The following is a 27,963-nucleotide window of genomic DNA, read 5'->3' as shown; positions in this document are numbered from 1 at the left end:
CTATTTTGATAAGCAAGTCGTGAACAAACGTGCTTAGTTCTTTATCATCTCGTGACTGTTGTAAATCCTTTGGATAGTTAAAGTTTCTGGAAGTTCTCGATTTGTTGTGCAAGTGTGAAGTAGTTATTTGCTTAGGTTAACGACTTCCCTTCAAAGAACACTAAATTGTGTATTATTATCGGTGTTCCCTAGTTCAATCTCCGTGTTGGAGACGAGACCTTCAGCTGTGCTCTCAACATATCTGTAAGTCATCACAAATGATTTATTATTTCCTCCTTGCAGTTTTACTAGCATTGTACTGTTCGAAATTATTGAGGCTTTCGAACTCCAGAAAGCTTCAAACCGTTCATTGAACCGTTCATCAGTTCATTGCTTATTTATCACCAGGTATTCACTTGTCATGTTGTGGTCTACCCAGGTACTCCAAATTTCTTTTGATCAGCATCTCACCAGGTTATTTATACTCAGAGTCACATTAAAGAGGGTTTTCTTAGCTGAGAGGTAGAACATTTTTTGCCTGAAATTATGACTCGGGAAGAGAGTAAGTATAATCTACTGGGTAGTGGCTTCTAGGGGCTGACCAAAGTTTGATCTTCCTACGATGATGATTGATCATGGGTAGAAAGTGGTTGCTTTCAAGCCTCAGGTGTAGGAGATCTATATGTATCTTTCAAGAATCGATAACAGGATTGAATTAATTTTCCTTGAAGTCCTGTAGCCTAGGTTTTTATTGTTTGAGAAGGAAAACAGAAGAGTTGATCTAACGATACGATCTAACGAGGCAGAATAAATTGAATGCTTTACGGCTGTCATGAACACTTACATTGAACGTTAAAATTGCTAAGTCTTTGAACTTCTTTCAAACAAATCTAGCTTCCCTCTATTGCTCACTGCTCTCCAGCAGAAAGTTAATCTTCACCGATAAAACCTAGTAGAATATACAGAGTGCGTTTCATACCATCTGTACCGGGCTGGTACCAACCCAGCGGTCTCTGACTTTGTATGACCTAAAACAACCAAGAAAAAAGCCTGGTATGAGTGGTCGGGGACACCCTGTACTTACCTGTGTTAGTGACATTGGAAATCTCCATTGCTGTTGGGGGTTTTTAAGTTCAGCCATATTCTTTAACTATTGATTCAGAATTAAGGGGCCGCAATGCATGCGTATTGCGTAACCTCATCAAAATTTCACGCAAAACATTTTTACTAAAAATGTCCAAAATTGACTGATAGGAGACAGATCAACGTTTATTGCACAAACTAATATTGGTCATTTCAAGCTTCTCCTTCAGAAAAAAACCAAAACCGCGCACGGTGAAGGGTTATTAAAAGTAAGCATAAACATTCAATAGATACCACAGTCTGGTGAGAGCATTTCCTTCCTCCTTGGCTACATGATATACCTCGAAATTTCAAGAAAAATTCAGCATCCTGAGTATGTTTTATAAAACAAGTAATGACTGAATTGAACTCAATAACGCTATTGGATCAAGTACACTTATTTTCTTGGCTAGCAAAGAGTTTAAACCGTCGAAGAGGGGGGGGGGGGGGGTTACTTGCTTACGTGTTGAATTCAGAAATTTCCGATGTGCTCACGTTGTTCCTCGTCCAATTCTGATGAGATTTTTTTATAGTATACATCATGTACCTATGCATTAGAACATACTGCACTCAGGTACACCAGAAACTTGAAGCGCACCATGAAACCACCTTAACACAAAGCCCTAGAAAGAGGAATATTGGTGCGTTGAAATTCCTTCATTTGAGGTAATTTCAGAGATCAATCAAGCCTAGGAATTCTCAAGGAGCATTTCAAATTTTCGGCTCTTAATTATTCAATTTTTTATGCTGTGAATCAGTGACCTATTCTACCAACAAATTGGCAACAATGTTAACTAGTGAACAATTTTCAAGTTGAGATATATTGTCACTTTAAGGAAGGACGTTAAGGGTCGATTATCGATATTATTAAAATTTCAAGATAGGTGCGAGCTTAAGGTGCTTCAAGGTTTGGTTTAGTATGCTGCTATCGTCTGCTCAATACCCGATGGACATTTTCACTTAGACATTTTCTCACCATTGATGCCGCAAGAATATCACAAAACCACTTTAATCTGTCATCTTTTTTTCATGAGTTTCACACATTATCTCACGTATGAAATTCTAAACGAAAAAAAATGAGCCAACCATACGAGCTCTCAGAATCGTGCTTTTTTGAGGGGGGGGGGGGATAATTATTCCCCTTCTTTTTAATTTATACAGGTCGGTCCAAACACTAAGTTACATCCTTCAATATTCAACAGAAATTTCACCCTTCGAGATTTTTGGTACTACATTGGGGCGGAATTTAATGCGACTAGTGCGATGTAGCTCCGATTGTGGCCTTGTTCATACGAAAATGCATTTGAATATCATAAGAACACTCCGTCGTATTTTCACGGATTTCCCGACTATGTCATGTATTTTGGCTCTAGGGCTGAAAGTGCCGTACCTAAAGCGAATTATATCTGATAGCAAAAAAGCACCGCTCATCAGATTAAATGGACGATTTATGCTCAAAGAAACTGTTGCACGCAAACCATGTCCACATAGCTCTTGTGTATGTATGAGCCGCTTTTACGGCGCGCCAGGGCGCTCTGCGACGCCTACTCGCCACAGGAATCTGTCATGGTAGAGATCCTCCGGAGGCTGGCATCTCTCCATCTCTTCACGGATGCCCTTGGGCAACCTGGTATCAGCCATTCTCTGCACATGCCCGTACCAAACCAATTGCTTGGTCATGATATCGTGCACAATCGTCCCCTCAACGCCCATTATCACTCGGACACGTTCATTCCTGACACGTTCTCTCCTCGAAATTCCAGCCGATCCTCGCCAGAAATCCATCTCTGTTCACTTCTTCACTTATCTGTTCGTCCATCCACATAGTTCTTTCCAACATAAATACGTTCAAATGGCAAAGTCAATGCAAGGAGTGGTGAATTTCACCGACATTTTTTAAGCGAGTCCTAGGAAAATGCTTTCCCGGCCCAAGGCGGCGACGTCGCGAACCTTTAATCGGTTTAGTTGCCTCAGGTGCATGATATACGAGGGAATCCTAGCGGATCCGACTGGAGACTAGAGTGCAAATATTGACAGTCATAGTAATAGTAGGATCCATTATCTCCTCCGACGAAGCTTTTGCTTGCGGCTGCATTTTACAACTCGGGCACGAAAACCGGAGAGAGATCTCGCTGAAACACGAGTACGATACGACGCGTTCAAATTTAGAATAAAATGTGATCGGCCGCGGAAACAGGAGACATCGAACGCATTAGCGAAACGGAACCAGCGCGATTACACAGTTGTAAAAATTTTGCTTCTTCACAATTAAGATTTGCTCTATAAAAAATCCCCAGAATAGCAAATAGTTTTTGCTTCCCGCCAAACAAAGTTTTGATTTTAAAGGAAAATAATTGTGTAATTTTTAACACCATACAAAACTTAAGTATTTTTATAAAAATAGAGGAAGTTGCACAGTTTTTAGAACACTGTAAACACCCTGGTTCCTTTTTGCTAAGTGTGATCCACATAATCCATTGAGGCAGAGGATAATTTTTCACAATTTTATAAAAAATGGAAAATTTAATACAATTTCCCGCTTGCATGCTACTGGGGTTCATTTCCTCAGAATTTCATTTCTATAGTTAGATCGCATTTCGCAAAAAGGAACCAGCGGGATTACGGTGCGGTTACAAAAATGTTGCCTCCTCATAACTATCCAAAAAATCTCCCAAAATAGCAAATAGTTTTGGTTTCCCACCAAAAAATTGTCACCATTGAAGGAAAATAATTGTGTTAATTTTAATAATGTACATCTTTTAAGTACTTATAAAAGAAAAAGAGGAGTTGGACGATTTTGAAAACACTCTCAACGCGCCGGTTCCTTTGTGCTAGATGCGATTCAGTTATACTGCTCTTTCTGATAACATGGCAGTGGTTCCGTAATGTATTTTTCTATTTGAAACGGGAATATGTTTTTGAAAGCTTTGATATTTTCTCCGCTGAAATGTAATCCAATGGAAAATGGTAAAATATTTGAGCTCTAATTCCTCACGTACCTCCCAAGTTGGTGGTGGGGGGGGAGGAGGAGGAGGAGGAGAGGAGGAGGAGGGAGGAGGAGGAGAGAAAGTATGATAGAAAAACGATTGGCAGGTTCTTTAACATTTTTTAAATTGATCATCAAAAATACTTAGCTTAGTTACTACCTGGTGGATTTTTGGAATGAGTGGGGAGGGAGGTAGGTAGCCTCCCTTCCCCTCGTTACGCCCTTGGTTGATTTATAAGTATGTTGAGGACATTAACGTACAACAAGGAGCTCTTGTGATTGAAAGAGGCATGGCAGCATCATAAAAAGCCTCTAAAAGTGAACTTTAAACCGGCATAAAAACTTTAATTTTCCCTCCACTCCGTGCAGTTTACCTTGTTGCCGTCGTTAAGGAGCCCCATTAAATATTTCAATTACGCGATCCCCCTTTAATCTGGAGAGCCTCGCCGAACCGAAGTTTCCTGGTATGCTCGAGTTCTGTTTGCTGATACAATTCAAAAAGTTGAGTCGTGGTCATTTTTTACAACTTTTTTCCCGCTCACCTCGAGTGGCCGGTGAAAAGTTCGCACTTTTGTTGTGGTTTAAGATAATATTTGTTGAAAACAAGCTTCGGGATTTCAAAAAGTGGGAGGGAAAAACTTGTTGCGTTGCTAAAGAATAAACGGGAGGTGGTGTTATATCCTTGATTGTTTTTGTGCGCGATGGAATGATTCTCGTCGCGGTATAAAATGGATGAAAGAAAATACTTGAGATCGGTCGTTCGTATTGATATCTAGCTGCGAAGATGACGGTTACCTTTGTTTTATTTGTTTCGCTGTCCCTTGCAAGTCTGCAGCTGTAAGTTCCTTGCAATTTGTAGGCATAACAATTTCATCACGGTGGTAAAATGACCCGGCACTGCTGTCTGCACCCTAATTTAGAAGTTACTTTTGGAAGTCGACGCTCATTATTCGCTAATGATAACAGATCACAAAAGAGTAGAGAGATTGACTAAGCAATCCTGACCAAATTTGAAAAACTCGTCCTTCAAAGTGTTCTGTCTTTCCGACTTTTATTAGCCATCAGTTGGCGAATGGAGGATTTGCACGCCAATTTTTTATTGCTTCACCTGAGAGTGCATAAAGTGTTTATTCCAAATTTGCAAAAGTGTTTGTTGAACTTTTCTGTAATCTTTGATCATCTCATTCTCAAATTCCAGTCTCCGTTCTCACGCTCATTCCTTGCCGTGCCCCTCATTCTCTGGTCCTTTCTAGTTTATAATCTTTGCAATTGGTGCAAATGTAATCTTCATTCCCGTTTGTGACACTGTGGAGGCCTAAAATACGGGAACCAATCAGAAATGGATTCACATTGTCTTGACTCTCAGTATAAAGGGACTCTACTGGCGACTTGCGACCTGATTGGCTACGAAGATTGCCGAACACGGCCGAAGGCCCACTCGCCGCTCAAGACGCGCGTCTAGCTCGCAGGTGTATATGCCCCTTGAGTCAGAGTCCCAGATATTTCTTTGGCATCGCGAAGACTGTGCGACGGGAAAGCGTAAAGCGAGGGCTCGGGCGATGGTTGAACCCGGTGCGAAGTTAATGTCACTCAAAGACATCCGACCGCGGGGCCTTGGGCGTAGGCGCGGGCGGCTGCTACAAGTTGGCCTCTGCGGCGGGCGACGATAGGCCGCCCAGCCCGCCACCGCCGCCTCACTTATTGATCACTTAATACGCCCATTTTCCGCGTCAACCCGGACCCCGTTCACTTTTAGCGAAATATTAATGGCGTGCTTAGCCACCGAGGATTCTGACCTCCGTGTCCGCGGACCCTTCAGGATTTTTCGTCAGCTAACCAAGCCAGGGTTGTCGTTTCTAGCTATGGAGTGCCTACACCATAGAGTACATAGAGTCGTAATGTAAGTGGGAGAGCTGGCGCCATGTTCTGCTCGACGAATTCCGAGCCCGGTGTGCGCCGAGTTCGGGTCGCTTTTTCGATACATTTTCGATCCAAAATGGCGGTGTGGAATACGTGGTAATTCCTATCTCCTTTGTTGTTGTTGTTGTTGTTGTTGTTGTTGTCATCGGATGGCCGGGTACCCGTGTATCGCAAACAATCGATTAAGTATCGAAAAAGTGACCCGGCGTCACACAGGAGTCTCGGAATTCGGGACATGGAAAATGCTTAAAAGTAGCGCCAGCTCTCCCACTTACATTACGACTCTATGTACTCTATGGCCTACACCAAAAACATTAAGACGGAGTGCTCGTATCCAAAAGCACGGGGCAAAAGCAGTGGCGTAGCGTGCTTTGCCATGTATCGATTGTTAGCCATTTACACCTATGGGAAAGGATCGATAAACAGGGTGTTCGCAGCGAAGACCTTAATAATCGATTCTTTACCATAGGTTTAAATGGCATAACAATTGATACATCGCAAAGCGCGCCACGCCACTGGGAAAAAGTGGGGCCAGATCTCGCGCTTGGCGATTGTGTGAAGGCCTAGACACACACGGCGATTAATCGCCGCGAGTGAAAAACGAAAGCCAATGGAGAGCCTTGATTTCGATCCATTGACGTCGATTCATCGAAATCAAGGCTCTCCATTGGCTTTCGACTTTCTGATTTTTACTTGAGAGCAGAAGGAAACTCGGTGGAATTTTCAGTTAACAATTCCCAATTGTCTCCCCGTAAAAATAAAATATGCGGGTAGAAATTCGGCAATATTTAAATGTGGTTACGCTTGTTCTAAAGGAGAACCACGATCGGTGAGAAATTAACGTTTTAACGAAATACCCTACTTTTGCGTTATGCCGAACCAGCTTTATTTAAAGTAAGACGGTCCAAAAGTCCATACGATGTCTTCACCGTTGTCTCTGTGAATGATTTAGAGCCAAAAAGGGAGTGTGAGATCAAATGACGAATTCCCACTCCCAATTATTTCATGTTACTCTCAAAATCAGTATGCGAGTTTATTCGGAGCAAAACGATCTGAAACACGGCTTTAAAGCATGTATTATTCGTATTACTTTCCTGTTTTTACCGACCAACGAGAGGAACTTGTTAATACGCACATAATGTCGGTGCTGTAGTGAAAGCAGACATTTTTCTTCCCTTAAATAGAGCAAATTTGCGCTCTCTCTGAAAATGGTGCGGAGCAGGGGTCCTACAGTCTGAACGCGCGCATTTGTGCTGAGTCCTTCTGCATCATTAGTCTGAGAGGGATGGTAATGAGGAGAGCTGTGCGATTAGTTTTGCATAAAAAAGGAAGATACAACAGGGGCGTCAAATGAGGATAGAGAGGCATGCAAAAGAGCAAACTTTTCATAATGACTGCTGCGACTAGAAAAATACTGATGGGGATCAGCTCGCAGCATTGCGCATTGTCGCCAGTTGTTCCTTCGGCGTCATAATATACCCATCTCATGGCAATGGAGCCCTAGATTGAAATATTGGACCAAAATACCCAATAAGGAACCAAATCTGGCTCATTTTAGAAACACACGCTGTTATGTGCCAGAGAGAACGTTTGTGCCTTTAGTATCTCCATCCTAATGCTTGAATTTTTGAATGAGCAAGAAATGGCGATTTTTGTTTGTATGATTTGGTTCAATTCAAGTTCCACAAGAAAGCCCCCTCCCTCTCCCATAAACATTTCTCGAGGGACACGTTAGACGTAACGAAATTGTACGGAGCGACTTATCATAATAACTGAAGGCTTGACGTTAGTAACTCACATTAATCAGTAAATTTAAATTTTCCTTTCTCAAAAAAAAGAAAAAAAGAAAGCAGTAATCGGCGATTGAAATGGTTTTGATGTCTGGTGTGGTTTTACATGATTAGTACCTGGATACCTTACAACTGGAGGAAAAATTCAGGTATAAAAAATTGGACACGGGGAAAAAAAAACATATTGGATCTATGGTCCAGACTCTTAAAAACATCGACAAGAAAAAATACTCTTGATTCAATCAGATTGAAGCTTAAATCAAGGACCAAGCCTCTTAATTTGAGCGGATTTCCTTTTGATTTAAGCTTAAATCTGATTGAATCAAGAGTCCTTTTTCTTGTCAATGTTTTCAAGAGTCTGGACTCTAGATCCAATGGTTTTTTTTCCAGTGAGGGGTCCTGGGATCAACGTAAATCGTACACTAAAAAGTCGACATTTTCTTTCAAACTCCCCGGCGAGGCTGGAAGGGAACGAACAGCAAGGAGTGTTTTGTCGATTTTAATGGTCTGCAAGAAAGGAACATGCCTTCGTTTCACTTAGATCGTATACTCTTAAACTGTCAGACCAGAGAACAATCGCGATCGCGACAGTTTCAACTCAACACTTGGATACAACTATTCGTGTTCGAAAGTAATCTATATTGCATAAGCACTCGATTGAAGGCACTTTGCACACTCGGCGCGCTAACCTCGCTGTTACCTCAAATTGTCGACTCAGAATTTTGCGTTCTTTCACAATGAGAAAGTGGGTCTCTAAAACACTTCGCCTGTTGCCTTCGTTTCACTTGGATCGTAAGATCTTAAAGTGTCAGACCGAGGTGCAATCGCGCTCGTGACAGTTTCAAATCAACACTTAGATACAACTATTCGTGTTCGAAAGTAATGGATCATTGCCAGCACGTCAAAATATAGTAACCGGTTTGACTCAAGTATTTTTTGGCAAGCTGGCTTGAGTTTTGTAATGCCTGGTTCATCGAAAAAATATAACTTTTACTGCATCTTTAATGCACTGAATCCAATTTTCTCAATGTGATTGTTACTCTGTCAAGTTGTTCATTACCAAATCATACTCGAAAGTCCTCGAATTTTACGATGCACGCCGTAATCTCATTCGAAACCCCCGAACACGGGGGAAATTCCAATCTTGGCCGCAAACCGCACCGGAGTTTCAACTAATTATACAACGCTCTTATCGGCGCTCTCATGCTTGGTCCAGCTTTCGAGTTGGCGCGGATGGGGAGTCGGCTTCCGGAGATAGGACGTGTGAGAGTTTGCCGGGCAGTGTTAGCCCCGAGAGTGTGAAGGGGAAGGGGGTGGTGGGGGTAGTGGGGGCGCTACCCAGCATATGGAACTTAATCGCCGAGGGAACTAAATACCAACTAAGGCGTGTGTCGGAGACTCGGTTTCGGGGGGAGGGGGGTGTTTCAGGGTCCTCCGCAGAACTTCCGAACAAAGCTCCACATCATCTCGAGTAATTTGGCCATCGTCTGCGTGCATTTATCAACTCGGCAAGGATCAAAGTTGGAATCTAGTCGATCCTCGTGGAATTCCCCGCAGTGCAGGAATCAGGCCCGACCGGAGGCGAAGTATTTTGGAGATAACTTGCGACCAAGTTCATGGCTCGAGCCCGCTAGCTTTGATGTTTTAAAAATTGGAGTTTTAGGTCTGAATCCATAGTATGAGCATAATTGGACGGTTTTAATTATCTGCACCGAAAAACAAAGATGCTGTTGTAACATCCCGGATGTTAAGGTTGTTAAAAAAATGTGCGACAACTCTTGGATGTTGCTATTAACACCCTGACAGTTAACGTAGCATGATAGGATGTAAAAGTAACATCCTAGGATGTTACTTTAACAGCCAGAGTGGTAATTACAACATCCAAGAGTTGTCGCACATTTTTTTAACATCCAGGATGTTACTACAGTACCTCTTTTTTTTCGGTTTGAATTTGAAGTTTCCTTTTTCCTCGCACTTTTTCTTCTTCATTTTAGGGTAAAATCAGATTTGCAGGGAGGTTTATATCGCTGAACGGGATGAAAGCGGTAACTACATGATGAAAAAGGGACACAACTTCAGCTGGTCGATCGTTGAATCGTTTTCGAATAAACTTTATCGATTAATCCCTATCTTGGCAATGCTATTTGGACTTCATTTTGCAATTCGGAACTATAACTTTCGATCCATCTGTGAAATCACATGTCTGGATGGAGAAACTAATGGTACATACGATGGTTTTAAACTGAGGCATAATATATAGTTCCTAATCACAAGAAGTAATCCATTTATCGATCAAGGTCATTCGATAACGATTCAACAATCAGCCCATAGAAGGATTGAAACCACTGGAAACAGTTAATGAACTTGCGAGAATCTTGGGTGGTTTCTGCAAGTGCTTATCCCCTTTTCAACTTAACTAAAGTGCTCGGAAGCTCGTCAATGCAGTGGCATGGCGTGCTTTGCGATATATCGATTGATTTGCCATTTAAACCTATGGGAAAGGATCGATAGACAGGGTGTTCGCAGCGAACACCTTAATAATCGATTCTTTACCATAGGTTTAAATGGCATATAACAATCGATATTTCGCAAAGCACGCCACGCCACTGCACCAATGTGCCCTTGTCTAACATACGCTGGCAAATCTGAAGTGTTTCACGCTGGTTCTTGTGCAATTATCTCAAACCATATGTGTCTTTTTTGCTTGATTATTGCATCCATATTTCATGCAGTGGTTAATATGATTTTTTTTTCTTTCTTCCTTTTTTTTTTCTTTTTTTTTCTTTTTTTTTTTGTACTCCATGATCAGATCTAATTTGTTGCCTGATATGGTATTACGTCTTGTCCACTTGTCCACTCATTTATTGGAAAATCCATAGAAATAAATACCTCTAACTTTGGGAAAATCATTGATATTCAATATGTACAGAAATATCTCTAAGAATTTAAAATAAGACACGACATCCGCTTTGGGTTTGGGGTTTCGTAATTTCACCATCCAAATGCAAGGGAATCCAATCTAAGGGATAGGGAAGACTCGAAGACAGGCAAAGTGTTTTAGAGACCCACTTTCTCATCGTGAAGGAACGCAAAATTCCGAGTTGACAATTTGAGGTAACAGCGAGCGTAGCGCGCCGAGTGTGCAAAGTGCCTTCAATCGAGTGCTTATGCAATATAGTTTACTTTCGAACACGAATAGTTGTATCCAAGTGTTGAGTTGAAACTGTCGCGATAACGATTGTTCTCTGGTCTGACAGTTTAAGAGTATACGGTCTGAGTGAAACGAAGGCATGTTCCTTTCTTACAGACCGTTCAAAATCGACAAAACACTCCTTGCTGTTCGTTCCCTTCCAGCCTCGCCGGGGAGTTTGAAAGTAAATGTCGACTTTTTAGAGTACGATTTACGTTGATCCAAGGACCCCCTGCCAGCAGATATAGATATAGACTGGGCCAATGAGAGTCAAGTTTGCAAATCGGCATTTTCCTACCCGACTTTCATCGGTCCGATCTCCCTGGTTTCAGATTTCCCGCCACGGCCGAAACGAAACAAACGGAACGGAGTGTTTCGTCGATTTCGAGTGGTTGAATAGAGGAGTAACATACCATCGTTTCACTTGCTTTGGAATGTTCTCGGATTTTTTTCCTGGGCGAAAATTTATTTTTAAATTTAATCAGTATTCCTAAGATTCTGAGGTCAGAACAAAATGTACTTGCCGGATTCATTTTTTACACAAAAGAGACAGCGTCAAAAATTGTACTGATTTTTGACGATAGTCCGTAGGAGAATATGCGGAATCAATAAAGAAAATCCTCAGTAGTAACGAGTAAAAATGCAAAGCTGGAATAGACAATTTGTGGCATTCAAAGAAACTACATTTCGCAATTTGGAACCACACTTCCTGGCTCAGTTTAGAAGCAACGCATGTACTCTTAGTTTCCCTATGCACACAAGTGTTTTATCAGAAGAAAAGAGAAGAGAAGTGTTTTATAGTTCTAAATGGAGATGTTGCATGTGTGAGGAATTTGCGATTTGACTATTGTTTCTCACGTAAAAGTTGGCGAGAAACACGATGGTGCCACTGGTTTTCCCTGAAATCAAATCCCAAGCTCAAAAAAGCTCTCAACTTGAGGCCGAAATGGAGAGGATATCCCACGCTATCCTGAGAGTTCACCTCTACATCAAAACAAACTCTCCATGCAAAGATAGGGAGCAAATACATTAGCAGGGTTGCCGTGTTTTCAGTTTTAGATTCCCCACATTAAGTGGCAGCCCTGTCAATGTATTTGCTCCCTATCTTGGCATGGAGAGTTCGTCTTGATGTAGAGGTGGACTCTCAGGATAGCGTGGGATATCCCCTCCATTTTGGCCTCAACTTGAGAGCTTTTTTTGAGCTTGGGAGTTGATTTCAGAGAAAACCAGTGGCACCGTCGTGTTTCTCGCGAACTTTAACATGAGAATCAACAGTCAAATCGCAAATTCTTCACACATGCAACATCTCCATTGTATAATGCAGTCCAGTTCTCAATCGCAAAATTTAATCAAAATGCAGTTACATCCTTTCGTCTCCAACGGCCACCACCGAGTCGAAATATTTCGGTCTCTGCAGATTTAAAACCTTGGAGCTCGTGCGGATCGGCCGGGGATGAACGCAATGTCGTCAGATTGTACCGAGTAATAATAATTTTCTCCGTACAATACTAGAGATTATTAGAGTACCTATATTGAGAGAGTATGGCCACTGGGGTTACCACCTCTGATTGGCTCAGCTATCTTAGGCTAAATGGAGCCCTTAGGACCCAAAAATGGCGGACGCCATACATTAATGTAATGCAAAATGACTCAAAATGTAGTTTTCTTTGCTTATCGTAACGAGAAATTCACTCAAATGCACTATTGCGACATCTTTACATATTTTTAAGGCTAATCGTGTGCAATTTTTGAGAACAATTATCTTAGATGTAGTAAGGTTGGCAGCAAGTGCGGTTGGTGATAACCGTCAAAAGTTGGCAATGACCCCCCTTCCATCCACAAAAACCAAAACAAAGCACCGCCATTTTTGGGTCCTAAGCCTCTCCATGGGGCCCAGTGGCCATACTCTCTCAATATAGGTACTCTAGAGATTATTCGGACGACGAGGCAACTGCGGGAGGACGGCAAAAACTGTCCGGTCGCCGTCTATAAGGAAGCGAAGCACGCTCGCAAAACCCGCATCGCCCGCGGCACGCGCTCTTTTATTTATAACTCAGCAACGAACGTCTGCGTACGCCAACATAGTTCAAACGCCTCCCCCAAGCCCGAGCCCCGGCGCCGCCACCCCCGCCCGCGCATCGCCCCCTAATTCCGCGCTAAACAAGAGACACTCGCTCCCGACCGAAAATATTTGAAATTCTAAACAGTTGCCCGATCCGGCGGCGGGTGGAAAGCGCGTGTCCGCCAGGGGTTTCCGTTGGCGGTTGCGCGGTTTGGTCCGCGCGCTTCCCCGGGGCGCGGAACGGAGTCACTTTTCGAGAGTGGCGAATTATCGGCGCGCCGGATCTCTGCCGGCCCGGAAAATCGCCGAGCGGAGGAGCCAGGGTGGTCGCAGTTGGAGACAACCTAAGAAAACGGGAAAAGTCAAGAGAAATGAATCGGACTCCATTTTGCAGTAAGGAGCCTCTATCTCTGAGTTGTCTATGTCGCAGGCAAATGGTCAAATCAGGCATTTTGTTAATTGATTAGGCAAATAGTTAAATATTCTTTCGACTGAAATGGAGTTGTTATGTGTGTGAGAAATTCGCGATTTGACAATTGATTCTCAGGTAAAAGTTCGCGAGAAACACGATGGTGGTACTGGTTTTCTCTGATATCAACTCCCAAGCTCAAAAGAAGCTCTCAAGTTGAGGCCAAAATGGAGGGGATATCCCACCCTACCCTGAGAGTCCACCTCTACATCAAGACAAACTCTCCATGCGAAGATAGGGAGCAAATACATCGACAGGGCTGCCACTTTATTTGGGGACTCCATTATTTGCTCTCTAAATTTCGGAGGAAAGTCTTTAGTTCTACTCGAGAGAACTTGGAGGAAAATGTAGTTTTTCTCGAGAAAATCTGAAAGAATATCTATTCGTAGTTTTCTTCCAAAACAACCTGAGGAAAAGTCAGAGAAAATTCCGAGTTTTCATCAAGGAATTTCATCCTGATAATCATTAAATTAAAACAATCGAATTAAAACAAACCTGGAATTCTATATGCCCCGCATTTCGTCAGGGGAAACCAGAAAACGTTAGGTGACAATTGAGTTTACTACAGGGCTGGAAAATCGTCACATATGTCACTTCTAGTGACTTAAGCTCCTCTCATGTCGCAGTTAGAAATCCTGAAATTTTAACATCAAAAGACAAATCTCGTACAGTGGCGTGGCGTGCTTTGCGATTTATCGATTGATCTCATTTAAGACTATAGAAAAAGATCGATTAACAGGGTGTTCGCAGCGAACACTTTGATAATCGATTCTTTACCACGGATTCAAATGGGGAAATATTGACAATTGATCATTCACGCCACGCCACTGATCTCGTACATACATACATACATACACACATACATAAAATAAATGTATTTACCAACCAACCATACATACATACATTGAACCCAATATTACCACCAAAATTCTAAAACTCTTCACCTCTCTTAATTTAAAAATCTAAATTTTCGATTATACTCCCATTTTCAAAATTATCTGTAAAGACGTTAATAGCCTGAGTCGCTGAATGTCTTAAAATTGTAATAACTAACTAACTACATACATACATACATACAGTTAGTTAGTTATTATAATTTTGAGACATTCAGCGACTCAGGCTATTAACGTCTTTACAGGTAATTTTGAAAATAGGAGTATAAACGAAAATTTAGATTTTTAAATTACATACATACATACACCCCTACATACATACATACATAGAGATTATCGAGGTTTCGAGTTAACGAGGTTTGGAGATGAAAAATTCGAGTTATCGAGGTTGGTGCTAGGTCAATTTAGAAAAAAAAAACCGTTATTTGTTTTACGTTATCATAATAAGGGAATATTGGGGAATGAAAGTAGGAACTAATATTTAACCTCACGTCCGATTGGGGTAGGGCAATGGTTTATTATTGGAAAAAATATGTACACAAAGATCAAGAATTAAATTTTAAAAAAACTGAGTTATTCTGCTCTGCTGCAAGTGTTGCAAACGGTGTCTATCTACCTCATTTTCAAGTGTTACCAAAGCAGAAAAAACATCCTCGTTTTTTAATATCGTTGAGAGGGTGCTGGGTAGGATACCGAACTCTTTTGCAATTTGTTCCTTTGTCTTCGCACCTCTGTTTTTCACCGCCTCCAATATGCTCACTTTTTGGGCGACTCTCAACGCGGAACACTTGCGCATTTTTTTTTAACGCGTCACAACATTAACTGATGATAAACTGATTAACCTGCCACCGCTGATTGCCTGCGGCCGCCTTGAGATTATCTGGGCCGAAGCATCCTTCGAGTTATAGAGGTTTGTCTCCAATTCCTTCGAGTTACTGAGGTACATATTTGACACATGGTAGTTGCCTTCGAGTTATAGAGTTAAACCGCCGATTCCTTCGAGTTACTGAGGTACAAATGAGCCTCAAATGTCTTCGAGTTAACGGAACAAATTTTTCGAGTTATCGAGGATTTTGGCCTTCTGCGGAAGGGAACGGACATTTTCTTCGAGTTATTGAGGTTTTCGAGTTATCGAGGTTCGACTGTACATACATACATCACCAAAATTCTAAAACTCTTCACCTCTCTTAATTTAAAAATCTAAATTTTCGTTTATACTCCTATTTTCAAAATTATTTGTAAAGACGTTAATAGCCTGAGTCGCTGAATGTCTTAAAATTATAATAACTAACTAACTAACTACATACAAACAAATCAATAAGTTTAGTAGATGATTTTCCGTTCAGAGTATTCTGCCCACAGAGGTGCGAACCTACATATACCTCTTCGGTTGACACAATTGGATTTGTGAAGTTTGTGAAGCATGTGACACAATGTGAAGTTTTGTCCCGTGAACCGAGAGGTGTGTTCGCGTAGCTCGGTCCCTAGGACCGAAAAGCTCCTCCTGAATTAAACGGTTCGCATATTTGAGGTCTTTTCTCAGTGCTGATACCCAAAAATGAAATTTTGTGAAACAATGAGTACACTGTCATATGTGCTAAGCATATGCAGGAGGTGGAGAAACAACAAATTGAACATCGTACGACAATAAAGACTAAATGGAATGACCCGTCTTGAGAGGTCCGCGCGAGATTTTCCCCTGAGGGAGAATCAGGGCTGTGAAAATCACATTTTCCTCTCTTTCACGGAAAAAAGCTGTGAACTTTATTTCCTTTCACTTTTGTATTTTTTCTAGGTCTAAACTACTAACCTCCTCTCGACTTGACACCTATTCTCTTTTTTTATGATTGTTTTCCATTAAATGATATTTTTTACCTTCACGTTTAAATATTTCCAAAAAAGAACAAAATATTCTGAGATTCAGGTGTGATGTCGCTGAAATGAAGCGCATATTTATTCCAGCTTAAATAATCATAATATGGAGGAAATGATATTTCAGCCATTTATCGTCAGAACAAACTCTTGCTTTCACAGTTGCTGAGGTCCTCAACAAATTCGTTTCGCCTTAAATCTGGCGTGATACCTAACGCATTACTCGGAAGTTAGTTTAGTTGCCTCAAAGAATCAAACTAATTTATCCCATAAACGTTTAAGTAGCAAAATTCGTTTCGCCTTAAATCTGGCGTGATACCTAACACATTACTCGGAAGTTAGTTTGGTTGCCTCAAAGAATCAAACTCATTTACCCCATAAACGCTCAAGTAGGAAAATTCGTTTCGCCTTAAATCTGGCGTGATACCTAACGCATTACTCGGAAGTTAGTTTAATTGCCCCGGAGAATCAAACTCATTTATTCCATAAACGTTTAAGTAGACAAAGAGAATGATGAGACGTGGAATTTCAAGATGAAAACGGAGGGCTGAGCTAGAAATGGACCGGAGCTTAAATAAATGAACAGACACGCTATCGAGAGGCGTATCAAGGCGAATACAAACAAGCCGGCCAAAATAAAACTGTTGATTAAAACGGACAGGATAAGGAAAATCAATTCCCAAAATTAGAGACGTACCTCCACCGCGTGAGCACGAACTGGAGGAGGAAGAGGGGTGGCCGCGAAGGAAAAGTAGGACAAAGTTCTGTACGTGAAAAGTTTATCTTCAATGGTTTCAATGAATCACGAGACGGAATACAAAATTAAGCACCAAAACACGTATGCCTGTATCACAATTTCTCGCGAAACACGGTTGAAACATTATGTCTGTTCTCCGATTACAGCTTCCCACCTACGAGGGGCGTGGGTGAGGGGGATCAAAGTCCACTCACTCAAGGTTTGCCTCTTCAACCAGTTTCAGTGTTTTGTATACGATTAGTATCTTTCTCAATTCGCTGCTTTTTAGTTGTCAAGATTACAAATACCTTGCATTTATCACGGAATGGAATATATGCACATGTATCCGGGGAAGCACTAAATTCATGAGGAAATTAATATAAAAAGGATCTGCCTATCATTCCATTCATTTTCGCTTATTTTATCTTATTTTTTTCCCACGATATACTTACGTTGCCTTTACAATAAATAATTATGCAAAGGAGGAAACTAAATCAATGTTTATCGACACAATAAGGCGGTCGGGGATGGCGGATAACGAAAATGTTGGACAAGAAAAATATCGGATAATCAAAACACGGAGAAACAGACTAAAGAAAATGCAATTTTAGGCTCTGTTTGTAACAAGAAAGCACAAGCTCGGCCAATATTTTATTGTATTTGTATTTTTGTAAAACATAGTCATTTAATTGGAAAATGTACAAAAAACCACATACTAATATTCCACTTTTGCCCAAAAAATCGTTTATCGTGTCGGATCATGTAGGGATCAGGTGATTGAGTATTGGATAATCGAAAGTCTACTGCAACTTTTTCTCAGCAGAATCTAGAGGAACCCGGAACGACTTCCTCCAGAAATTCCCTTCTTTGCGTATCAGAGAAACATCTGAGTATGAAGGCCTAGATACACACGGCGTTGAATCGCCGCCAGTGAAAGACGAAAGCCAATTGAGAGCCTTGCTTTCGAACCATTGACGTCGATATATCGTAATCAAGGCTCTCCATTGACTTTCGTCTTTCACTCGCGGCGATTAAGGTGATTCGATGGACGCCATATTTTGTGTCAGAACGGCATGCGGTATATCGCATCAATTGGTTCCATTTTTTCAGCTATTCGTCATTTTTCTCCAATTTTGAGATCGCAATTCTGTTGTCAGGAGACTAAAGCACTCACTTACCAATTTTAACAAAGAAATTCAACGTAATAAAGGCGTGGTTTTTTTAAAGAGAAAACATCGCATTCGATACTGATATCGAAACTGCACTCGAATGCGATATATTCCCTCTGAAAAAACCACGCCTTTATAACGTTGAATTTCTTTGTTGAAATTGGGAAGTGAGTGCTTTAGTCTCCTGACAACAGAATTGCGATCTCAAAATTGGAGAAAAATGACGAATAGCTGAAAAAATGGAACCAATTGATGCGATATATCGCATGCAGTTCTGACACAAAATATGGCGTCCATCGAATCACCTTAATCGCCGCGAGTGAAAGACGAAAGCCAATGGAGAGCCTTGATTACGATATATCGACGTCAATGGTTCGAAAGCAAGGCTCTCCATTGGCTTTCGTCTTTCACTCGCGGCGATTGATCGCCGTGTGTCTCTAGGCCTTAAGAGAAAATGCCAGAATCTACGGTTTGAACTCTTCTCACTTTTGAAAATATGGGTATGATGAGTTCCGATGTGTCATAAGTTACATTCCAACACGACCAAAACGGCAACGTTACTTATCAATAATATGAGGATGGGGAAATGGACATCCCGGATCACCGGCGGCTCAATTCACCGCAATGCCACTTGAGTTTACCTTTTCGATCTCCTGGGCCACAAGAATTTGCGGCTCCTCCTGTAGAACGGCCTATACACGTACTCCGATTGATTCCTATCGTCCATCTGTCGCCACGATTTTAAGGATTCACGTGGTAGTGGAGTTATGCGCTTTTGTCGGCACAGAGGCAAATTGATATCGCCGCCGATGAAGCTAGCCTACAGGCGATATTGCAAGTTCGTGCACACGAATCAAATAATAATTATGTTCAGGGTGTCTACAAGTCCGGAATTTCCGGAAAGTCCGGAAATAGTACTGATTTTTGAAGGGCGGTCCGGAAGTACTGAAAAAGTGCGGAAATTCCGCAAGGAGGTCCGGAATTTTTCTAATTTTTTTTTGACATTTTTGTCTCAATTTGAGCCAAACTCAAATTTTTTAAATTTCGTCAACCAATGGAACTACTGAAAAAGTACTGAATTTTTCTTTTGAGGAGGCACTGAATTTCTTGGGAATGTATTGAAAAAGTACCGTAAAAGTACTGATTTTTTGTTAGCTTGTTTTAGTAGACACCCTAATGTTGATGTTAAAACATAGCGTGACCACAAAATCGAAATATGAGTTTTTTCTGGAAGCCCATATCTGAATGGGCGTCCATGGTATGTGTCAGAGGTCGCGCAGCAGTCTAGAAAATCGGGAATGTTTTTTGGCCGTTTATCTAGTTCGCGAACGTCCATCTGATACTGTGCTCAGTTTGTACTTTGATACTTTCTTGTTTGTTTAATTAAAGTTTGTACTGCCCCTATCAAATTTAAAATTTTGCAGGGTGGCTGAAACCTGAAAAATCGAAAACAATCGAAGTAGGAAATAGGTCAGTAAAAACAGGAAAAGAGCAAAATGACCAAAAAGTCACAACGAAATCGCCTTTACTGCGTGACGGGACGCATAGTTTCAGCTTTCCTTCCAGCCGGATCAAAAAATCTTCAGATTATTATTAATGGTATGTTACGGTGTCAATACTGGATTTTTTATTTTAAATTCAAGAAAAATAAAATGTCTCGACATCGTCAAAGGAAAAATCTGGAAAAAGAACGGTATTTAAGTATTAAATTTCTGCAGACACTCTTTTTTTTTGGGGGGGGGGGGGGGTTAAACATCAACTTATTTGTGTCACCACCCACCTTGTGTCCGTGAAAAAAGAGACAAAAAATCGACATTTCGTATGAAAGTTTCACAACGGCGCCCGTCGGTAATGATGAATAAACAGGGTCTCGATCGGGCTCGTGGGTGTGGACATCGAAGCAGTGTTGACGGATCGCGTTGAAAAATGTGTAATTAAGCTGTGCATTTTGTGGGAAAGATCGAAATACTTCCGGACGACTCGGCAATGGCGCAAAGGTTATGCCATCTCTTCACCTCCGGACCATTGAATATTTCAACAAGTCGGATCGACCTATTTCGTCATCAGGGTTGCCGGAGTACCGATGCAGTGGTGATTCTCGTAAATTGGCAATACTTCGTTTCCTCCGTCTGAATGTATGTAAGACAATCGATTTTTATCGAGGCAGGCTGCTTTATTTTGCATCCATTTTTTATAACGTATTTGGACGGCGGATAAAAACTGAGGCATGGCTTCGAATGCTTAAGCAGAAAACAGAAGGAAGTGTGGATACTCTGACACACCGAGTTTTAGGTTGGTGAGGCGCGGGAACACACTGCAGCACTACGTGGTTCAAAAATAATAGATTGGGCTGAAGCCTAATCCTTTCAAAAGACGGAAAAGGGAATTTGCATGGTTCTTGAAGGAGGAGAGGTGTCGTCAGGTAAGTTGGCACTTGCTTACATTCTGTTTGCAAGCGATCGCGATGCAATCGTCCAATGGAGATCGAGGATTGACCATGTACGCTCACGATCGGGCCGCGGTCAATCCTCGATCGCTATTAGACTCTTGCGACGACACCTCTACTCTGCCGTCTGCCGTCCTAACGAAAACCGGCGTATGAACCTTCAGGCGTTGCCAAATTTCCTTTGATAAAACACGAATATCCCGGTAAACTTGTGAAAATTTTCGTTTCAATTTTTCAGATGAATTTGTGCGTAATTTCACCTGAAGTTCCTGAAAATTCTAAGGAACAATATTCATGACTTTCCGTAGAAATAAATATTTTATCGAAGGACATTTGGCAACTCACGAATGTTCATACGGCGTTCTTCATTGGCACGGCTGTACTAGCAAAGATTGCCGGCCAGGCCTCCTTTCTCCTCAGGCAACGCAGAGCGCCCGCTGCCCATTGGCCAGTGGCACGTAGAGAGAGACCAACCGACGCGCCCCGGGACCAGCCAATGAGGAGAGGGCGCTCAGCGTTGTCCAAGAAGCGGAGGGCCTGGATGTCATAGTGGAGATGTTGCATGTGTGAGGAATTTGCGATTTGACTGTTGATTCTTATGTTCTCTGAAATCAACTCCCAAGCTCAAAAAAAGCTCTCAAGTTGAGGCCAAAATGGAGGGGATACCCCACGCTACCCTGAGAGTCCACCTCCACATCAAGACAAACTCTCCATGCAAAGATAGGGAGCAAATACATTAGCAGGGTTGCCGTGTTTTCAGTTTTGGAGTCCCCAAATAAAGTGGCAACCCTGCTAATGTATTTGCTTTCTATCTTTGGATGGAGAGTTTATCTTGATGTAGAGATGGACTCTCAGGATAGCGTGGGATATCCCCTCCATTTCGGCCTCAACTTGAGAGCTGTTTTTGAGCTTGGGAGTTGATTTCAGAGAAAACCAGTGGTACCATTGTGTTTCTCGCGAACTTTAACATAAGACTCAACAGTCAAATCGCAAATTCCTCACACATGCAACATCTCCGTTCCGATATCTATATGTTTCCGATTCACCTGACCTGAACTCCATCCAGTTACGACTAAAAAAGTGCGCGGACAAGATAACGAGCCATCCGACGAAAGCTGGAAGCGTCGGCGACGGTACAAGCGCGGGCTTTGAGCGGTGACTCATCGCCAAGCGTCGAGGCGCCCCCGCGGGAGTGATAAAGCCAGTCGCCGTCGAAAAATGTTTGCTCTGCGGACAAGTGGTAATTAGCGAACGCAACAAAAGGGACATCATCCCCGACCCCGGCGAGGCCACCTCCGGCCACATGCGTTTCGATCTCCGTCGCGCTTTGAAGTCGGAAAACGGCTGCGAATTGATCAGCCACCCCCCGCCCCACGATTTCTTCCCTCCCGGTGAGAACTGCGCTTTTTCTGGCTGCGGTGTTTGTCACTTTTCATTTACAGCTGCTCGCCGCTGTCGCCGCCGGGCAAGGAGCAAAAAGCGCGGCGTTGAAAGCTTTCCCTTCTCGATTCGTGCTTTGTTCATACGAGTGTTGATCACTTTACACGGGGCCAATAAACAGAGCACGAGTGGACCTGTTGCGAACTTTTGCTGGGGCTAAAAGAGGGTAATTAATTGAAGAAATTACTCGAAAATATCGATGGACGCATTATAAAGGCATTTGGATGACTAAGAATCGTCATGTAGAGAATGGGCCTGGTGCAAACTTTTGGTAACGCAATAATAAGCACGGAAAAAAGTGTGAGGGGTTATTCCCTAAAATTGTGGTACTACCCCAATTTGTTGGATGATATGGACATTTCTAATTGATTTTGGTAGTATCGCAACTCAAGTTGGGGTAGCACCGCAACATTTGGGCTGGTAGCCTAATTTATTGGGGTACTACCACAATTAGTTGGGGAAGAACCACAATTAATTGGAAATGTCCATATCATCCAACAGTTGGGACTTAACTCCTACCTTTTTTTTCAGTGGCAGTTGTTCCTCAAAGATAATGTCTCAAAAATCACGATGAGCGCATTGGTAAACTCTGAAATGCACTCCTAACTTCACAATCTGCGTAAGAAATTTGCGTTTTTTTGAGCTTCCTGCTTCATAAAGGATACTACAGCACAGGCGAACATTTCGTTAGAGGAGTCGTCCCATTCAATCCCTGCTCACAAGGATACTGCGCAATATTGAACATAGCCGACGCCAATCCGCCAAAACACATGTGACGGGACGATGATTTTAACCACCTGATAACAATCTGCGTGTTTATTTACATTCACATTTTTCTCGCGTTGATAGGTATCCGCCTTGATTGACCTCGTGCTCTCCTGAACTTGCGCGCGGAAGCGTCAGCCATGTTGAGCAGGGATGGAATGGAATGACTCCTCTAACAAAATGTTCACCTGTGCGGTAGTATCCTTGTTAAGCGGAAGTTTAAAAAAATGCAAATTTCTTACGCAGAATGTGAATTAAGGAGTGCATTTTAGAGTTTGCCGATGCGCTCATCGTGATTTCCGAGACATTATCTCTGTGGAACAACTCTTATTTTTGCTCTAGCAAAAGTTTGAAACAGGCTCATTGAACAAGTGAAAAGGTTAAAAGCAAACAAGTGTGCGTGGTTATTGGATAGAAATAGCTGATCAAGTTATTATTAATCATTATCAAAACATCAACAAAGTCTGATCAGCTGACTGCTATTATATTTTAAATCAGCGGGGTACGGATTTATAAGTATTAAAAATAAACTAAATATCGTAACCCGTTCATGTTCATCTTTAGGATTTACAATAAGAAAATACCCAGAAAATCAAAAATCCATCAACATAAAAGATTGAAACATCAGTAACTTTTTTACAAGCTCTCATAGATTCAGAGCGAGCCCGCCAGTTACTTTTCGGCAAGCAACTCAGGCCCTCGATACATGCGGTGTCGAGTAGGGGGTCGAAACGATCGCAAAGTATAGGTATACCACGTATACGCGCCAAAAATACCAGAAAAAAACTGTTGCGTACCCGAAATTGGATTGCATTTGCAAAAAGGAACCAGAAGTATATTGCAATGATGCTAAGATTGTGCATCTCCAATCTCCATCCTATGCAATAAAATAACTGAAATTATGACAAAATATGAAGTTAACATGGTAATGTTTGTTTTAATCTTCAGTTCTTAGCGAGTAAAATAGAAACTGTCAATGGATAATCAAGTTTCTCTTCCAAGACAAGAAGTTCTTCTAGTTGCCAAGAATCTTGGCAACGCTGCAATGCTCCTGGTTCTTTTTTGTAAAATGCAACTCAATTATTCCGACCAGCGTTACTAGGAGCTTGGAATGAACGGCGTAAGGAAATAAGGGCCATTTGATTTTTTTTTTGTTTTTCGAGCCTCAGATACCGCGCATCCGTAATGACCAACCATGTGAGATACTCTGACAGTCTTTCTCAGAGCGAACGATATTCTTTTGCTGCTGTAATAATAAACGACACTGGAAAAAAAACACATCGGATCTAGAGTCCAGACTCTCAAAAACCTCCACAAGAAAAAGTACTCTTGATTCAATCAGAATCTAGCTTAAATCAAGAACCAAGCCTCTCAATTTAAGCGGATTTCGTTTTGATTCAAGCAAAAATCCGATTGAATCAAGCGAATTTTTTCTTGTCAATGTTTTCAAGAGTCTGGGCTCTAGATCCAATGGTTTTTTTTCCAGTGCTAGAATGTTATTTTAACGGCAAGAGTGGTAATTACAACATCCAAAAGTTGTCGCACATTTTTTTAACATCTAGGATGTTACTACAGCACCTCTTTTTTTTTTTTCGGTGTGAATTTGAAGTTTCCTTTTTCCTCGCACTTTTTCTTCTTCATTTTAGGGGAAAAACAGATTTGCAGGGAGGTCTATATCGCCGAACGGAATAAAAGCGGTACTGCATGATGCAAATGGAACACAACTTCAGCTGGTCGATCGTTGAATCGTTATCGAATGAACTTTATCGATAAATCCCCATCTTAGCAATGCTATTTGGACTTCATTTTATGTAACTATAACTTTCGATCCATCTGTGAAATCACATGTCTGGATGGAGAAACTAATGGTACGTACGATGGTTTTAAACTGAGGCATAATATATAGTTCCCAATCACAAGAAGTAATCCATTTATCGATCAAGGTCATGATAACGATTCAACAATCAGCCCATAGAAGTGGTTTTTTTCTAGTGGATCAATTGTGCAGTATGCTACAACATAGTGATATTCTTTGTGTTTCAGCGGAGCATGGCTTACAAAAGAGCCGAGTGCCTAATATTCTTGCCCAAGCAGGTTGTCTGGAAGGGCTCTAGAAGTCGCGGACACTGGTGCACTCAGAAAGCTAACAGCGTCAAGGGGTACGTTCTCCTGGCCTCGGAGTTCATCGAACAGCACCCGAAGTTGGTTCAACTCTTCGACAAGAACAGCCTCCTCGTCGTACGAAATCGCGATGTGCCACGCCTTCCCGCCATTGACGAGGAGATGGACTTCGTCCACGAGATCTTCCTCGACGATAGCCCGTCGGCCAGCGTGGACCCACTCTCCATAAGCACGGACCATGAACATACCAGTCTCCTACCCCTGTTGATCCGTTACACCACCGTCACATTTTCGCGCGAGGTCTGGAAGGCAAGCGACATGCGCCCTGCCGTCGACGATTCCAACCGCAAAGCCTTCCGCCGCCTCGTCGCTCGCAGCTTCCGGTTGAGACATTCTGACACCGGTGGCATTCTGCACCTGGCAACCTCCAGGCGGCAGGAGGTCCTAATGCGGATGGCGCTTGAGAATGGTGCCAAGATTAACAGTAAATCGGAATTTGGTAAAACAGCATTGCACCTGGCCGCCATCGAAGGCTCTGTCTCTCTTGTGAAGGTACTTCTCGAGAAGGGCGCTGAAGTGAATGTGTATGAGCGCAACGGCTTCTCCCCGCTTCTTGGTGCGCGTGACTTGGAGTCGATCGATATATTGCTCGACTACGGTGCCCAAGTTGACTTCAGTCACTTTAAAAAAATGTACCCTATCATCGGCTTGAAAAAATTGCAGCTCCTCCTAGAGTGCGGCCTCATTGATCCTGAGCCGCTGGCGAATCAGTTAGACCTCCCTCTCTTCGATAGATATGGGCAGTTGAGGCTCAGATGTATCGGAGACCACGTGGTGAAAGTTATGGCCTTGCACGGCCTCACCGACTTGAGGAATTTCCATGTTGAAGAGTACTGGAATGGCAATTTAAGTCAAATGACGAGATTCAGGGAGGAATGCGACGCGGAAGTCGCTTCGATGAAGAGACACAAGTTCAGCGGTACCGACGTGTCGATGCGCGACGCCCTGGCGCGGAGCGATTACCACCTGTACCGGCTCTTGAAGAACCCGGTTGTGTCCCGAGCGATCGGGCCGGACGCCATCAAAAAACGGTACCCTATCTATGGGGGCATTTTGAACAATCACTTCCGGAAAGGGAGACACCGAAGATGGTTGCAGAGAGAGGGCGTCGAAAGCCTGAAGCTCCTGTCGCGGGGATTCCACCGACTGCCGGACGAAATCGTGGAGGAGATCGTCGGTTGCTTGAGCACGGTGGATATTTTGAAACTCAGACGTGCCAGTGCGGGTCAGCCCTAACGAGTAAATCATCACATTCTCCAAAATTTACATTTGTAAAGACTATCTTCAGTGCAAAATACCGTTTCACTATATACAACAAATAAATATGCTTTTCATAGTTAGAAAGAAAAACAAGATGGATTCGAAATAGAAGGCCTCTGTCTTTAAAAACTTAGTTTTTCGTCCAAAGAACCGGAAAAATATTCCTAAATTTTTTTTTATTTAATTTTTTACTTATTTTTCCTCATGGAGAAACCTTTAAATCTTGCATTATTAAGGAGACTAGATGACGTCTCCTTGTCATCAATTTCCCCAGGACTGTCGTGAAGTCACTTTTTGTGAGAGAGATAACCTCACCAAATAAATTGTTTCTCATCAATTCTCCGCTAAATTCTATACTTTTTAGAATTGCCTGTTAAATAGAATAGAATTGTCCTGAAAAAATGAAGTTTCCTTCCAGGCATTTTTTTTTCCAGTGCCAACCGATTTCGACAATTTTTATTCCATAGTTTTGTTGTTTCTGCTGTCGGCTTTGAAGCATTCAATACGCCTTGGCTCATCAAAATTGTGAAGATTAGAAGATTAATGATTTAAAAAATTTACTGTCTTATGTCACTGGATAAATGTAATTTTCTTTCCTTGTTGCTCTTTGTCGATTTCCGAACTCAGTTTTAGGGTTTTGTAATACTCTTAACATTTTCAAAATATTTCTTCCTATTAATACGAGTACTTTACAGTTTGGCATTTTTGTTTATCATTTAATAAAGTTTCTATTTCAAATTCAAAATATTAGTTTTCCTCTCGATTTGCTACTAAGTCACTGTATAGTAATAATGCCCGGTTCCTTTGGCCACTTTCACTACTAAAGTTCGAATAACTCTGAAATCATCCACTTTTTGATGGTCTACCAATTGTATTTATATTGTTTTAGTTTCGTTATTAATTTGTTAGTTATTAATCTAAAATATCTGAAGAATTCCTAAGAAAAATATGCACGAATGTCGTCAGAAATACATATTTTATCAAGGGAAATTTGCCGACTCCCGAATGTTCATACGGCGTTTTTCCTTATCACGCAGTATAATAAGTAGTTAGAAGTCACAAATGATACATCAGCGGTGCATGATCAAAAATTCCGAGTCTCAGTTTCCAATGCTGCCGTGCCAAGAAAGAACGCCGCACGAACTTTGAGGCGTTGCCAAATTTCCATTGATAAAACATGAATTTCCTGTTAAACTTATGAATATTTTCTTTCCAATTTTTCAGATACTTTTGCTCGCAATTTCACTTAAAGTTCCTGAACATTTCTCGTAAAAATATTCATAACTTCCCTCCAAAATGAACATTCTATCGAAGGAAATTTGGCAACTCTCGAAGGTTCATACGGCGTTTTTCCTCAGCACGGCAGAATGCTAAACATTTTTTTTTATACCCTCAGGAATTTTAGGCGATTTAAAGTCAAAATGCGTGATTTCATGAGCGCTTTAAGATGAATCGACTCCAGGGCTGCCAAAGAAGAAGAAAGCGAGTTCGCCTTGGTCCTCGTGAAACAGAACGTCTTGAAAATGACGCTTTCAAATTTCGAGCGAGAGACTCGACTCCAGAGTCAATAACGGAAGACAACACTGAAAAAAAAATCTTGGTGTATTTACTAAGAAATGGGTAAAATTACCAAGAATTCAGGGTTCTATTTGATCGCAGTTTTTTCTTGCTAAAATTACCATT

General features: G+C 41.8%; 1 protein-coding gene across 1 annotated transcript; it reads left to right on the top strand.

Annotated features, from left to right (window-relative positions):
* Positions 1-27,034, top strand: LOC109040869 (uncharacterized). Its single transcript, XM_019056962.2, has 2 exons — positions 1-243; positions 24,883-27,034. The coding sequence occupies exon 2, from the start codon at positions 24,889-24,891 to the stop codon at positions 26,254-26,256; it is 1,368 nt and encodes a 455-aa protein (XP_018912507.2). The 5' UTR covers positions 1-243; positions 24,883-24,888; the 3' UTR covers positions 26,257-27,034.
* Positions 27,035-27,963: the final 929 nt, after the last annotated feature.

This window comes from Bemisia tabaci, chromosome 5 (assembly GCF_918797505.1).
Source record: "Bemisia tabaci chromosome 5, PGI_BMITA_v3".
In the NCBI taxonomy this organism is placed as follows: domain Eukaryota; kingdom Metazoa; phylum Arthropoda; class Insecta; order Hemiptera; family Aleyrodidae; genus Bemisia; species Bemisia tabaci.
The sequence above is the reverse complement of the archived record's forward strand: the minus strand, read 5'-3'. Positions and strand labels throughout refer to the sequence as shown.